We start from the raw sequence: 16825 nt of genomic DNA on the forward strand, positions 1-16825 counted from the left end.
GTATTTGGAAACCAAGATCGCGGTGGCACTATAAACACACGCTTGAAATAACAGACTCTTTCCCTCTTTTTTTGGTACTTTTTTCAATGATTTTCTTACAAAATGGTACAAACAACGATACAAAATATTTGTGCTGTTGACAATTTACAAAAAAAGTCTGACTTGAATTACTGTGCAATTTTTTTCTTTCTTTTTTTTTATTCTGCATTTAATTTTGCTCCCCCCGTCCTCCATTTGAAACATATGTGAGTACGGTGCACCAGAGTTCATCCTGGGCTTCTGCAACCTCGGTCATGCGGGCTGCGACACATTTTAAAATGTTGTATGGTTACTGTAGTAGAACTCATCTGTCCGTTATAAAAAGACACATGCAAAAAGCTCCAATTGTACACTTACAGGTTGCCTAACGTGGTCTGTTTAGCTTCAAGCAAATACTACATTATGTACACTTGGACTTGAGCGATGTCGGGAGTAGTTGCCTGTCTTTGTAGTTCAGCACACAGCGAGGCCAAAGGCTGACATTTTGCCGGAGCCTCCTGTGGTGGTCAGGCAGTGTCCGGAGGGAGATCAGCTGTCCGTCGGCTGGGTGTCTTAAAGCGTCTACACAGCCAGAAGATGCGCCTGGACTGCAGTACTGCAGCACGTCTTGTTTCTTTCTATCATTTGCTAATTCACACGTTTGCATGAAAACATCAAGCCAGTGGATCAAACGTGACGAAAATAAATCAGTCTTCCTTCGTTTTCCCTTCCACAGAATCCAGAGTTGAAGGTCAAGTTCGACTGTAGGTTTCATTGATAATGTTCAGTCTTGTAATGGTGTTGTCGTGTGCACGGTGCAGCTATAAAGGTCAGAGAAAGTGCGGTCCCCGGATCTATACTGAGAGTGCGATAAGAGGTTTTCATGAAGCGTATCTTTACGCCGCAAGCGCCGGATGGCCTTCGGTAATGTTTGAGTACCGCAGGTCAATAAGAACAATGGGAAAAGCTCATCTAGAACACAGAACACTCACATATGTACAGTAAGGCCTAGAGGAGTGAGCGTGTGCTCGTGGAGACTGTACAAGTTGCTTCTCAAATGGAATCTAAACCTCAAGGAAACTTGAACACAAGTATGGCTGTAAGCTCGTGTAGAATCTCAGAGAAGAATCTGCTGCAGTCAGCTCCATAAGGATTTGGGCAGTGACACTTTTTTTTAGTTATTTTGCTTTTGTACACCAACACAATGGAGGTGATATAAAACAATCAAGATGCACTTAAAGTGTAGACTTTCAAATTTAAATTAAGGTGTTAAACAAAAATGTTGCATTAATCATTTTGAAGTTATGGCCATTTGCATACGTGGTGTCTTCATTTTCTGAGGCCATAAGACAACTGAACAAACTACATATAAGAATTATTTTTAGCACAAATCATTCTTTTTACTGACAGCTTTATAGAGACATGTCAGGGGATAAATACATTAACATTTCCTAGTCCTTGAAATCTGACTTCAATTACATCATTCAGAATTACAAACAGTATGGTACTCTTTGGCTTGGAGTATGCAGTGCACAAAAACTGAGTATGGTATTCCTGAACACAGTACTGTGCAATAAGGAAGTTAGTGAGGGAAGCCACCAAGATACTTAGACAACTGGGTTGTAAAGGGGTTGTAGGTTTCTTAGAGTGTGATTGGAGAAATTATGTGTAGTTCAACTTTTGTCTGTTGCACTACCAGTTATACAGCTTCCTAGTGGGGTGGCACAGAGAAGGATCTTCACAGAAGAAAATATCAAGTCTCCCATCTGCATTTTGGTAAGCTGTAGCAGAAATTTCACATCTTTGAAGAAAATCCTTCTCTGTTCTTCTCCACCATGAAGACGTATGTAGATGCAATGGACACAATATCTCATTCAGAGTTGTCTGGGAGTCTTGGTGGTATTCCCTCAGTAGTCTCCTTGTATGGTCACTTGGTTTTTTGGAACTCCCTACTCCAGACAGATGTACCATACAGTACCATACTGTTTGTATTTCTTAATGATTATTGCAAATAAAGTCCAAAACATCAAGTCTTGGCTTCAGTCTACCATGTGCCTTTTGGTAAACTGTAGCTGAAATTTCACTTTTTTTTTTAAAGAAAATCCTTCTCTGTTCTTCTCCACTACGAAGATGTATGGAGATGCAACAAACACAATATCTCATTCAGACAACTCTGAACAAGATATTGACAAGTCATACAAAGTTGAACTATGTATAGCTTTTCCAGTCAAACTCAAAGAAACCCACAAGTCCTTTGGAGTTGTCTGGGTGTCTTGGTGGCTTCCCTCACTAACTTCCTTATTCCACAGTCAAGTCATGGTCCATCCCATGACTTGTCTAAAGAAAACTGGCTGATTTTGTATTAATAATAAACCTTATATTTAATTTGACCAAATAGTTATGGACTATGAAAATAGATGTGCTGTGTATAAAAATGTCTGTAATTCTGAAATGGTTAATGTATTATTTCTAGTAAACCCCTTGAATTAAAGCAGAAGGTCTACACTTCAACCTGGGTCCGGTTTCATGAAGCAGTCTAATCTTGTTTACTCAAATAAACTCACTTCATTGACTAATTTTTTGATGTTAGTCACTACACAAAGCGCTTAGTTGGCTAAAGTTTTGCGTTGCCCGACTAAAGTTTTTAGCCTAGTACAAAGGAGGCTAATCTTATTTTAGTTTACAAAACTTCAGATTTTACCTCAAAAAATGGCAGCTATTATGTACCACCACTTGGAACACTCAAGAGCAGCCCTACATCGCCCTCCTCCAAAAGAAGAACTTCCTCCGCTTTAGGCTGTGGTTGCAGCAGACGACTGTCATGCTGTGTTTGTGACAGTTGTCACATTAGCCACTGAGTGTTGCTGTTACACTGAGCACTGTTGTATGCACAAAAAGGCTTGACAAAAGTGCTGTAAGTATGTAGAAGAACTGCTAGGCTAAGAGCTAAGCACATCGTTCTGCAGTTTGTATGTGTCTGTAAATGTTAATAAAACCAGTTAACAACAAAACCAAAAAAAGCAAGCAAAAAACAAAAGTTAAAAACAGTTAAAAAACAAAACAAAGGCTGGATAGTTTGTGACAACAACCAACCCGGAAGTAAACAAAACTCTTGCGCAGTGTGAAACGATGATTAAACGTTTAATGTTGGGCGACTAACCATAGTCGACTAAGAAATTTTAGAAGACTTTAATCGCTTTATGAAACCGGACCCTGGACTATTTAATTTCAGCAACATTGTGGTGGCGTATAGAGGCAAAATGTAAAAAAACAGTCACTGTCCAAATACGTATGATCCCAGCACATGGCTTTTTGTGGTGAAAACACACTTTGCCAAGTATTAACCGAAATGATTTTGCAGTGAAAGAAAATGCCACACAAACATGGACATGTAAAAAAAAAGGTCTGTCTATACAGCATTTATACGCCAGAAATAATCACGTGGAGCAGAAACAGCTGTGTTTATTTTGTGACGTTTATCCAGCACTAAACTGCGTAAAGCGCCATTTCTCCTGATTCTGCCATAAGCCGACAGCTGTTCTGAAAATTCGCTGCTGTCAGATTTTTTTACTGCGAGGTACAATTTGCTTCAATTTTCCACTGAATCTAAATGATGACACTCCTACCCTGTTAACCTTAATAATTATTTTATGACCCTCCTTCCCTTGTTAAATATCAAACCACTCTCCCATCTTCATTACTTTTTTACTGCTTTTTGAAAAAATGCTATTAACCCGTAAAGGTTTTATTTTTTCCTCCAGAACAGGGGCCGCTTACTTCAAACAACGTCTCTCTAAAAAGTCCTTTTTATTTCACAGCGGGCCCATTTTTTAGGTTTTTATTACCATTCGTAAAAATGATAAACTGGGGGGGGTTACGTTCAATATTTCTTTTATCTACAGCGAGTGGAACAGACGGTGAGCAGGTGGCTCGTACCGGGTTAACAACAGACGACGAGCAGCGGCAGCCGGAGCACCGGAGGATCCTTCTCATCACGCCTTTTTGAAGAATGCTGTCGTTACAGAGTTCCTTCAAGTCGTCGTCATATTCCTAATTAACAGAGGATCTGGACAATCACTAACGAGCTGATTTTCACAAACACTGATAAGCGTATGAACAAGCACAGCGAGGATAATCAATCAGCACATCTCCGTACTCCCCGTGTGAAGTGATTTGCATATTTAACCAACTTTAAAATGGCTTTTTTTTTTAGTTCAACATTTGCACTTCAGGGTCCTGAAATATTCTTACAAAAGCGTGTGGGCCGGGCTGTTTTTTTCATTAAGTGACAACAAAACTCTCTCTTTTAAAGTGTCATTTCTGCAGCTTTAGTTTTAAGTCTGCTTTGATGAAGTGCAGAACTTCATAACAGACTTTTCTTTCCGCTTCCTCTTGCTCCTTTGCAAAACCTCTTGAACTTGCAGCCAAAAATTTGCAGGAGAAAAAAATTTGAGATGAATGAAATGCTGCCTGAAGAGGGACAGATTGTGACGGCGCTAAATCCCTGGCAGGGGCTCAGTTCCACCGCTCATAGCGACGGGAAGCAGTACTGGACTTTTGTATATTAAAACTTTGTCGAAGAACAATGAATTTGATGTCATTTTGCATTTCCTTGTCTCTCCTATTTGGTGTTTTTCCATTACCCATAATGCAACATGATACTGTACTTCCAGGACAAGTATTGGCATTGCACGTTTCCAGTTTCAGAGTGAGGCTCTCGTCCTGATATTTCAGCTGCCTGGCAACCCTACAAATTACTTAAAGGGTTTAGGCTTAGGTTTTCATCATTATGAAATACAACAAAAGTTTTGAAAAAAGTTTGAGCAATACTTCTGGATCAAGATCATGGTTTTGTGCACTCCTGGAGGTCTTGTGCAGTAGCAAAATTCTGATATAGGCAAAGTGGGAATTATTTTTTTACACCCAAATGTGATCGTCATTTGTGGAAGAGATTCGGGTGTTGGATTGAGGTTCAAAAACTGTCTCAGCTGCCCAGAAACTTTGCAAAGTATTTTATCTTAAATTGTTGAGGGTTAAAGCCCTTTTATGCTGCCATTACCCCTCAACTCTGTGGTTATGCAATTGCTTTGACGTAGTCATGAACCTGTCAAAGTTCTCAGTCGGGGTTGGTGGGAGTTGCAATGCAATTCCTCACCAGAACAGTAGAGGGTGCAACATTTTTAGTGAAGACTGGCCTACTAGGGCATGAAAGTTGTGGATTGTGCAACCGTAAAAGTGAGATTCTAGAAATGATGTAGTTCGCAGGCCAATCGCAGCTTGTGAGGTCTCCGTGCGGTCTCTGTCTTCTCGACATTTTGTTACAATTTTTATGGAGAGATGGTTATGGAGAAGGGCTTGGAGGGGGTTCGCAATAACACAGAGGGCTCTTTGTGGCTACTGAATTGCGGATATGGAGTAGCATAAATTTGGCTTCAGGGTCTGGGTTAGTGTGTTGTGTTTGTAAAGTACATAAAATGTTTGAAAATTTGAACAATACTTCAGCTTCCAGACCACAGTTTTGTGCAGTAGCGCAATTCTGATATGGTCCAGGTCACTTTACAGAATTGTTAGGATTCACAAAATCTGTGAAACAGATATAATATGCAGATCACATGCATCATAGTAAATATCACACTGCATTCTGGGTGACCACAAAAAAAAACTAAATGTTTGTACAAATTGTATAATGGATGTCTTTCTGTCTAGTAGAACAGGGAACCACATATTTTCACCAAATTTTGTTTTCTATAAAAGAAGAAAAGTTCTCATAATTTTACCTTTCAAAAACACAAAACACTGAAAAATGTAATGACTTTCTTGGAAAACATTTCAGGCAGGCAGCCTTAAAAGAAAAATGACAACTGTCTTCTTTTAAATCATGGCATTTGGTAAAGCTACTTAATTTTGCCGTGCTGCCACCTTTGGGCCATGCTTGTTACCGCAGCATATGATCAAGGCAATTAAGTCTTGACTTCTGCATAGAGAGTGAGCTGTTAAACTTTAGGAACAATGAGAAGCAATGACACGCCATAAAGGCAACTACACTGCCGCAAATTAAAACGAAGGAGATGGCGGTAACGCTAAGTGAGAAGATGGACAAACCTGGAAAGTTTTGTGCTCCAGAAACTGACCACCACCTCTGAGAGGGTGCTGGCTTCAGAAAAAGGTTCTAAAATGATATCTCAGTTGCCTAGCAACCTTGCAACTACTTTCTCTTAAATGGTTTAGGGCTGGCGTTAAGGTTTAATTTTTCAGAACTGCATTAAAAGTTTAAAAAAAACTGAGCAATATTTCCACATTTCTGCAACATCTTTCCACACTTCCAGTTTCCAGTATGGTTGGGTCAACTTCTGGAAGGTTTCACCTTTTCATACTGATAATAATAGAACCTGATGCTTAAAATAGAGGAAATGTGGAATTCTTCTGGAAATGCAACCTGCTCTTTAGAAAAGGTGAGACATTATCTTTAATATTTTATGGGGGCAGAAAGAAGAAAAGTTTTATGGGGAATATTCACAAAGTTACTAGGAAATTTGGCCATGTCCTGACTATTCTCCAATGTAAGAATCCATATGGTTATTTGGAACTGTGCCCGTGCTTCACACAATAACAGCTGACGTTAATTCTATTTTGTTTCATCAATAAACATGCAAAACCTAAAATGCCTTTAATGCAATATGCCTCCTTAAATAACCTTCATCTTCTTTGTAATACAGAAATAACACAATTTGTTCAAAACTGAGTAAGAAGTGCAAGTGGTTTTTCAAGCACAAAACAAACACAGCTGGCAAGACACACAATGCGTGTTTTCTCTAAGACAACGCCACGATGCACTTTTGTGATTTCAACAATCACATTCAAGTTGGCTGTTGTCTCAGAGCGCCAATATGCCCGACGTGAAAAGTGGATGATTTGTCCGTAACTTACAGACACGCCGTAGGACTATGTACAGTACGTCTACATAACGCGCCCTCGTAAAGCAGTCGGTGCTCCACTGATAGTTCCCGCAGCTACCGCGACCCTGCAGGATGTTAGAAATGACAGGGGAGGGTCTGAGTTAAAGGGTCAGGGGTCATAAGAGGGCGTGCGAGCCCAGAGAAATGGCAACCAATCCTGAGTTAGCCAGAGTCTGCTAAAATACGCACCACTGAAGGCACTTTTTAAACAACAGTGCTTCTGTTCTAAGTAATTCAAGTTCAAGAAAGAATAAACCAGGGCCCTCCGTGCAAGAGGGGCTTTCATATCTGTGTTCTTGTTCTTTTCTTCCCTCTCTTTTGTTCTCCTCAGATAAAGCAAGCAGCTGAACATAAAGCTTCTGCAGAGAGGCAGGCGGGGGCTGACAGCGAGGGAAAAGTGAAAACCCTTAGGAACAGGGAACGGCTTGAGTCGAGGGGGAGTAAGGACAAACAAACCAACAAAAAAACAACTCCACAAAATAACAGAAAACAAGATTCGACACAAGAAACTAAAGACTGGACCGAGCATAAAACCTCAAGTGAAATAAAAACACAAGTTTAAGAGTACAAAGTGTGAGAAGCCCACAACTCAGAGCTTCCGTTTCAGTCTTAGAGCAGGAGACGGTTGAGAAGAGCATCCGAAACTGACTCACGGCACGGCTCCTCCGTGGTGGCTAATTTGATTGGTTGGTCGGTCAGTTTGTCAGTGTGAACATGTCATTTTGTGTGTTCGATTAGTGTGTGTGTGTGTAGTAGCCCCATGTGTTAGCGGGACAGAGCATGGCAGGCCAGCTGACGGGACGAGGGCGTGCGTGCACGTGTCACAGGTTTAATCATCATTTCCTCCTCCGTACATGTCTGCCAGCTTCTTGAAGCGAGGGCCCCAGTCATTGAGGTAGTCATAGTCCTGGTCCCCCGTGCTGGAGGAGTTGAGGGAGCTGACGGATCCGGCGGTGGAGCCGCTGCCCTCGTAATCAAAGACCAGCAGAGAATCATAAGGGGGTGCTGTGGGGTCATTATCGGCTGCTCTCAGGCCCTAAAACGGAACGAACAAAAGGAAAGGTCAGTGTGCAGCAGAGAACACACACACACACACACACACACACACACACACACACACACACACACACACACACACACACACACACACACACACACACACACACACACACACACACACACACACACACACACACACACACACACACACATCACTCTCATTTCTGCTTGAAATACATGAACGTACAACACAGCAGAAGCTGCATTTTGCATGAAATGCATCATCCAGTCTGAAAGCAAACTTAACACTTCTAAATGAATTGTAAAAAATAAAACGTCTTCTTTTTTTGTGTTTATCAGTGGACCACTAAACACCCTTTGAGGTGCATACCTATTCCATCAGAGTGTGTGAAATGCTCACAGAGAAGCCATTCAGTCGTGCTCATCTTAACCATGAGCATTGCAAAATGTAAAAAGATGACATTTTCAATAGACGTGAATGATAAAATCCATCATGAATTACTTCTTTATGGAACTCACCTTGGTCAAGTCATCAGCCACAATCTGAAAAGAACTGAAGGCTTATATATTAATAATAAAATAAATGAAACTTCTTATTTTTTGTGTTTATCGGAGGATTGCAAAACTTTTTTTTGAGGATTTTGAGGAGCGTATTGATGCCTAATGTATTGGCATTTGTTACAATGCAGAATGTGAAACAATAAAATTAAAAAATGAAATAATTAACACGTACATTAAATATCTTAACATGATTAACACTGAACAAGAGCACCCTGTGAATACTGCAGTTTATTTGTAGTCTAAACCTACGGTATTGATTCAATGTCTAAAGCTAAAATGTTTGACCGGATTTTCAGTTCCTGATTGACTATCTGAGTTAATCAATTAAATTTTTGTCAGGTGACAGATATTGGCAATGTGAAGCCGGCTTTAGAGTGTATTCCTCTCTGAGGGATCAAACCTGTACTTGTTTGTAAGAATGCCACATGAGGCCTGAAGCTTATACGGGTGAAGAGGATGGTCTTCATCCACTTCAGTAGACTACTGAGAGGTGCCTGGGATAGAAAGCTAAAAAGCCTTAACCCCCACGGGTACCGTGGGTGGCAGAAACACCATGTGCTTGTTGTGCTTGTGTTTTACCAAACTGGTGGAGTGAGATCAGGTGAGCACGCATGTGTGAGTCAGGGAGAGAGGGAGAAAGAAATGGAAGGAGAGAGAAAGTCAAGGCTGGATGGATCAAAGCTGAACAGCTGCCAACACCTCTCAAGTGTGAACGTGTTGTCACGAGTCTGTCAATCAGCATTTTCTCGCATCAGCGTGCCAAAGCTGGAGTTGCACGCGAGTGTGTTTGAATAAAGCTGGCGCCGTGAGAGCTGCTTTAAAGTAAAACAACTCTCTGTATTGAACAGCATCCAGAAATGAGTAATCACACTAAATGCTAGATCAATGGAAAAGTGGAAGTGAGAGGCCAGAACTCTGCTGGAAGAAACAATCTGACCGTTGAGGTCAGCGGCTTGTGAGAAGGAATGTGTGTGCATCTGCTGTGTGTGTGCGCACTTGCCCTGCGAATTCACCTCGTGGATGAAATCGCCGATATCTCCGGGGTGGGGCACGACGGGTCTGATGGGATACTGGGACTCGGGGATGATGGGGCGTTCATCCACCCTGCGGACACCAGGGGGCTTTGCCATGATGTGCTCCAAGGAGTCGGGCTGCTGCAGCTGGCTCAGGTCGTAGTCCTGCAGAGCCACATGGACACACAGCTGTAACCAGGGCACATATGATCACATACCTACGCGTGCGTCTGCTTCAGGATCTCACCTGGTCCTCTTCTCCCCCTCCCTCTTCATCGTATTTGAGGATGTTATCTCTGACATCGTCTTCGGGGTCAATCAGCAGCTGCTTGGTCTGCCTCTCCTTCTCCCTGCGCTTAATCCACACCACAAACAGCAGCACAATGCCTGCAAGAAAGATCATGTGCTGCTACATATTTTATGAACACCCCTTATGCCTTTGAGTCAAGTCAGTTCAGGGAGCATACGCTGGTGCTGCATCACTGTATCCACCACACTATGAAACCGCCTTTGGTCCATCCCTGTCTCTCAAAAGTAACCTTCAGTCTGCTGCAGCCACATGAAATATGTACGTGGTCTTCTTCAACACTGAGGTACCTGCTTGCTGAATTATGCATAAAGAAATGTGCCACATGGCCAAAATGTCATAGCGGATGTTCCTTCACTGTACAAGTGATACTCCTCATCCCTGTCACCCTAATGCCTCGTTTCCACCAGTTGGTCCAGGTTGGTACGGCACAGTATGGTACTGTTCGGAACGGTTAAATCTGGCCTGGCTTGCGTTTCCATTGCCAGCAGTACCCTTTGTTTGGTAGGCGGAGTATGGTAGATGTCAACATGCACATCATCTAGAGTACATAAGCTGTCACGTGGCCTCGCCCCTCCACACAGTGTAATTTAACATTTTTTAAATTAAATTAAATTTTTGTCTAATTGGATCATTAATGGGATTTATTTTCGTCACAAGCAGAATGCTGCAGAGATGACGGTGGTGTAAATAAATGGAGCGCTGTGACGCTTTCAACTTTTAAAATCAGTTGGGATTAATAAGGGATGAATAAAGTTCTATGTTATCTAATCTAATCTTAAAGTATTTCCAGACGTTGTCTTCCAAAATAAGGGTGCCTTATGTGAATAGCAGCTTTCGTCAGGCTGTGATGATGAATCTGACTGAAACAATGTAGCAGGTAAGACTTATTATCATATACCTATAAATGATACAACACTATAGAATAAATAGCAATACACCCTTTTCGCGGACGGGTAATATTTTTCATACCACCCGAGTAAATCCCACAGAATGAATGTCCCCTTGGTAATCAGCCAATCCGGACAACGGAGCGGCGTCACGATGAAGAGGCGTGGTCAGAGGAACTGTGAAATACTGGTGAGTCACTATTAATAATTTCTTACGTGTCCAACCTCGTAGGTTGATCGTTAAAATTAAATTTGTTAGTTCTAAAAGCCATCATAATTATTTATAGGAAACATTCTATTTTTTTTTCTACTAAGGTTTGAACTTTGAGTGTTTACACAGGAGGGAAAAGTGAGAAAATGTTAATGCCTGTTTGAGAAAAGTGTATAAAGTGTGTACTGAGGGGTTTTACAGCCTTAAAACATCTATAATAATTGTAAAAAATAACGCTGACTACTTTGCGGATTTCGCCTATCGCAGGTTATTTTTAGAACGTAACTCCCGCGACAAACGAGGGACCACTGTATATGATAAAATCGTTATCAAGTTGTTCACCAATGAATATGGCTTTTTACACCCTTCAGAAAACCATGCAACATTTATCATTTATAGGTATTTGATAACTGATAATATTTACTCAGTGTGTGAATCGTTTTAATATTTGAAACAGTACAAGTTGGAACTGTGTTAATGGTCACATCAGGACTGCAGCTTTATCTGCTGAGCCAATCAGTGGGCAGCAATGGGTTAGCGCCTCCCTTTTGTAACCGTATTTTGGTACCCCAGGCGAAGTGTGACAAAAAAGTGGTATGGTACGGCTCAGTTATTTTGGTACCGGCCCGTAAATCTGAATGTGAAAATCCACAAAATGGTGATCCATACCATGCCGTATCGACCCAGACCGCTCTGTGAAAATGAGACCTAAGTAACTGTTCATATGACACAAAGTTACTATGGTCCCAAACAAACCTAATACCAAAGACATACAGTCAGTGCCTTAGGGCCCTGTCCCACTGGGGAGAGGATTAATTGTGCATGAATTGAGTATGCAAATTGCCGGCGTTTGTTGTCATCCGCAACAAAAATGGCCAAAAATGACAAATGTCCCAGTATGAATTACGGATATATTAATATTATATAGCGAATATATGATGAACAATCACAGTTATATAACGCATGTAGTGAGGAAACTGATCCGACACATTGAGATTATCACGGCAGTATTACGGGTGTATTATGAATGCATTGCGCACGTGTTGCGCGTGCACGGCATCTGCATTGCGGTCATAAAAGAAGCGCACTCGGGCCGTCGGCATCACTATTCACACCAACAATACAGGCTCTGGAGCATTTGCTGGACTTGGACAAGTTGATCACAGAGTTAATGTTCATGTTGTCATGCGAGGGTTAACTGTTCATGAGTTTGGGGAGCAGGAGGGGGGAAGCCTCTTGGGGTGTGAGACTGTGTTTTTTTTTTTTTGAGTGAGTTGTGGGTAAACAGCAACTCTTCCTGTTGTTGGTGTTAAATAAAAGTCCTGGATTGCAGCAGCTATTACGTCTTTGTGAATTTACACAGCTGGACCGGCACTGACTGGCAGGTATGTCGCTTTCTGCCACATATAGTACTTTGGGTTTACATGACGTGTTTGTTATGCATTCACAGATTGTCCGCAAATCAGATGCAAAGCAGATGTAATAAAAACGCTTTATTCGTGGCCAATTTGTATGCATTCACTACAACATATTTTAGTTTGTGATGTGGACATGATGGGCACAATATATATATGTTTTACACACTGTCCCAGTCCGCTGCCAAGCCGCAAATCAGTTGCGGATATCAGCGGTTAACGGCAGATATACAGCGCATAGAGTGAGTATGTATTGTGTATGAATTGAGTATATATGGAGTATGTACGGCGGATGTCATCCGCATCCAGATTTTTGAAGAGCTCAAAAATCCTGGCTGCAGACATGCGTGCCTCTGCGGATGATCACGGGCGTGTTCAGATGACGGCCGACTCATACAGGCATGTTACGCGGATATTGCGGATGTTTGGCGAATATGGGCCAATTTTGTGCGCAATGCATATGCAAATCCTCCTAAACGCCAGTGGGACAGGGCCCTTAGGTCACTGGTTAGCATCCAAATAGAGCCTCATCCTGAACTTGATGTCCCATAAAGTTGGGTTAAGAGACACTGAAATGTACAGAAAGAAAGAAAAAAGAAAGCACAAAAGAAAGAGGTAAAGCAATTGCATGAAGGAGCTGCCAGGAAAGGTCTCAAATGTGAAGATTACAGACATTTCAACTTCTAATGCCATCAAAAGTTTCTGGGAATCTGCAGGAATCTCAAAGGGCAAGGCCCAAAACTGTGGCTGAATCCCCATGACCTTCAATTCCTCAGATACTACATTAAAAATTGGCATGCTATTGTGATGGATATCAGCACATGGACTCAGGAATAAACACCATTCATCATCATATCCATATGTGCAAGTAAAGTCTGTTCGTTGCACAATGACGGCATATCTGAACAAAACATATAAATGCAGCTGACTTCTTTGGACTCATCTGAAATGGACTGCGGCATGCCACAAACATGTATTACGGTTGGATGATTGTTAGTGGAAATAACAGATGTCATGTTTTCTGTGCAAGAAGAAAAAGAACATCCAGATCTCTTTTTCAGGGACACCATGCTTATTTTACCGTGACAACAATATGTTATGCTGTAACAGCGTGACCGTGTAATCAGAGGGCCTGCAGTCAGACCTGTTTGAAAATGTGCATCAATTTATCAAGTAAAATGCGACAGTGATAACGGTTGAAGACTTGCACAATGAAAGAATAGTAGAATGTCCTTTTTAAAATAGATAAATGATTGTATAAATGATTAAAGAGAGGGCAATGTAATCCAGCAGTAATAAAACTCCAGTTTCAACTTTTGCACAATGTGTTACAGGCATCAATTTCAGAAGAAGAAGTAAATCTTCTGTAGGTCCTGTGGCCCATCAGGCCAGTGCTTATTCCGGGATATCTAATCATGGTGTGGATGACAGTCTAAAACTTCCTCAGGCAGGACGCCAGTTGATCTCAGGCTACTTCTCCAGCCAGCCAAGGCTGGATGATGGACTGGGACAATGCAGATGAAGTGTCTTGTCCAAATACACAGACAAGTAGCATTAAACTGTCACAACTGGAATAGAACCCTGGTCTATAGGATGCTATAATACAGTAGCTCTACAAGAGGAAGGAGTGTACCAAAAAAAGTTAATGAATTGCAATTTTTGCTTCCATTATGGAGGCTATGTTTACACCTGTGCCTGATTGGGGGAAAATCCTAAAACAGCAACAACAACAAAAAAAACATATACATACATACATATTGGCTCAGTGGTTTGAATATGTGTGAAGGATTTGTAGAAACGGTTGGAATTAATATGGCAGAAACAAATTTCATCTTGGTGGTGGTATGCTTTCGTCTTTTTCATGTAGCAAAACCTATTATTTGCATTTCAAAAAGTATAACTATTTTATTGAAATTGAGATTTTTATAAAATATTAAGTTGGGATCAAAAATTTCAGCAGCTGCAGGTGAGCACTAGTGTACAAACAACATAAACCAAAAGAAATAAAAATGAAAAAAAAAAAAAAAATCAGTTGCATGAATCATTGGGTGAGATGGATATCAACAGACATTTATGCTACTACACAAAAATGACAAAAAGTGCCCAAACATACCAGAGAAGAATCCAGCAGCCGGGGTATTCATCCATAATGCACCAGCACATTGTGCATGTTGTTATTTTACAGTCTGGTCAATGTTTAATGATTGTGCCCTGAACTGCACGTTTTTTTGGCAGAACAGCAAATCCACACCAATCGTGGGGCTTTAACTTTCTGCACTGTATACACAGTATACAAGTGGGTGACCGTGAGTGGATTAGGAGCTGGAACTTACACAGCAGTATGATGATGCAGATGAGGATGGAGATTATGGCTCCAGTGCCCAGTCCGGCGGCGGCTACGGCCCCAAGAGTGGTGCAGTCGGCGTTTTCATCGCAGGGACACACCTTCAGTTTGATAACTGACCTGTTGGACAAGGGAGGGTTCCCCGAGTCTGACACTATTACAGGGACTTCATACACGCCTGGCTCCAAGTATATCTGATACCGCAACCCCAAGCGGGCAAAGTCCCCTGTTGAGAGAAAATGGAACAAAAAACAAATTACTAATTTACTCATCAGCACGTGTTTGACGATTTTCCACCTGAAACCTACTGGAAATTGTAATTATATGAAATTGTTTTTGACTTATCTTTTGAGTGATTTGGGAATATAAATCATTGGATCAATGCAGCCATGATAAAAGTGTTTTTGATGTCAATTTTTAAGATTGTTATGCAGTGGGGATGACAAATAATTTTATAATACTGATGGTTTACAGTCCAACTAATCTCCCCAGTGGTCACATTCATTGATTAACCACTCCTCCAAGTGCATTCATCAGTGAAATCACCTTGTCTGACGGCTTAAACTCAGATCTGCAAAAAGTTCACCCTCCGTGCCACATGACTGATCTTTTTACAGGATAGTGCATGTACATACAGAACAACAAAGGATACACTCATACTTTCTGCCAAAATTAACATATAAAAACCTTTCTTCTAAGTTATGAATCATTTATGCCCCTTCACGCATAGTGCGAATATGTACAACTCAGGGCTACTCCCTTTGGAACAGCTCGTATGAGCGCACCACGAAACATTGCACCGGCGGGCAGGCGTGCACCGATGGTTCGTGCATGCAGGAACACAGTGCGAGCAGCAGTGCGATGTGTAACCACATCACGCAGCTGCTGTGAAAAAAAAAAAAAATACATGTCACTCATGGGATTCAAACCCACGCTTTCCAAAAGCTCAACTTTACCACTGAGCTACCATCACTGGCCTGTGAAAGGTGCAGGAAACTACCTGATATCAGGAAGGACATGAACATATTTAAAAAAAAATAAAACCACACACCATATAAAAACATCGCATTATATTGAATCCTTCTTATCAAGCAGGCAATACAAATACGATCCATCTGTTCCTCTGTAGATGAACCATGGTCACAGATGTACAGTCAGGAAATGACATGAATGAGAAGCAGTTCGCTCATCTCATCATGTCCACGCCTGCTGGCCCGTGCTCGTCCTGCCCGACATGCGTGTCTTGTGGACGGCGCCCTGCAGCCTGACACCGTGTCATATGGAACAAAGCTCACGTGGGTGACATCACAGTCAGCTCGCCCACTGCGTGTGATAATCTGATGGTCCATTTCAACCTGGGGGCAACCTGTCAATAGGCTGCAGCATGCGTGTGCATGCTCGCTGCAGCCTGTCGTCACTGTGATATATGTTTTTATTTATGTCCATGTGATGACAGCAAACAGACACACGTGTGTCACAGTGGGCAGTTGTTAGTCCATGTCTGTCTAAACACAGTAGATGTTGTCACCTGGGATGTCCAGATCGACAGATCTCCACAGTTGCTTCTGTCAGAAGCCACACCTCCTGTCAGTTCAGCGCACACACAAAAGCCACACTCGTGGGGGACTTAGACAAATTTCATTGCCAGCTCGAGTGATTGTCTGCTGACTGGTGTCGTGTTGATAGTACGAATGGCCACACATTTTCTAAGTGCCATGAGAGTGGTGTTAGATATTCATGCGTGTCACCTGGAATTTGGCTGACACCTGCCGTGAGAGGGTTCGATGGGCTCGCACAGCGCACACTCTTTCTTTCAGCTGCTGGTATGTACAAATAGTTGTAGCAACAGGTGTACAAGGTAGCTACAATTTTACACATTTTGTCCACGATTCCTGCTTCATGTGCACTTTTTGCGCAGATCGAACAAATTCGCACTATGTGTGAAGGGGCCCTTTGTTTTGCAACATTTCATCTCACCGAATTTTATTCAGCAGTTAAGCCCCTTTCACACCGGGGCTGCTCCCAGTTGCTTCCTGTGGTGTCATGATGACGCAGGAATATGCGTCAGGTGCGCGCAGCAGGGGGCAGAG

General features: G+C 41.9%; 1 protein-coding gene and 1 long non-coding RNA gene across 2 annotated transcripts in view; one reads left to right on the plus strand and one right to left on the minus strand.

Moving 5' to 3' along the window:
• The first annotated feature begins 1148 nt into the window (after positions 1 to 1148).
• On the plus strand, positions 1149 to 9022 carry LOC117512657. Its single transcript, XR_004561352.1, has 3 exons — positions 1149 to 2337; positions 5354 to 5358; positions 9011 to 9022. It is a non-coding gene; the product is annotated as an uncharacterized LOC117512657 (long non-coding RNA).
• Positions 3855 to 16825, minus strand: part of LOC117512653 (cadherin-4-like) — a 990586-nt gene continuing 977615 nt past the window's right edge. The window contains 4 exon segments of the mRNA XM_034172806.1: positions 3855 to 8010; positions 9569 to 9733; positions 9816 to 9955; positions 14725 to 14961. Coding sequence (XP_034028697.1) covers positions 7804 to 8010; positions 9569 to 9733; positions 9816 to 9955; positions 14725 to 14961 — 749 coding nt within the window. The 3' untranslated portion in view covers positions 3855 to 7803.

Source organism: Thalassophryne amazonica, chromosome 6, assembly GCF_902500255.1.
Source record: "Thalassophryne amazonica chromosome 6, fThaAma1.1, whole genome shotgun sequence".
NCBI classification, from domain to species: Eukaryota; Metazoa; Chordata; class Actinopteri; order Batrachoidiformes; family Batrachoididae; genus Thalassophryne; species Thalassophryne amazonica.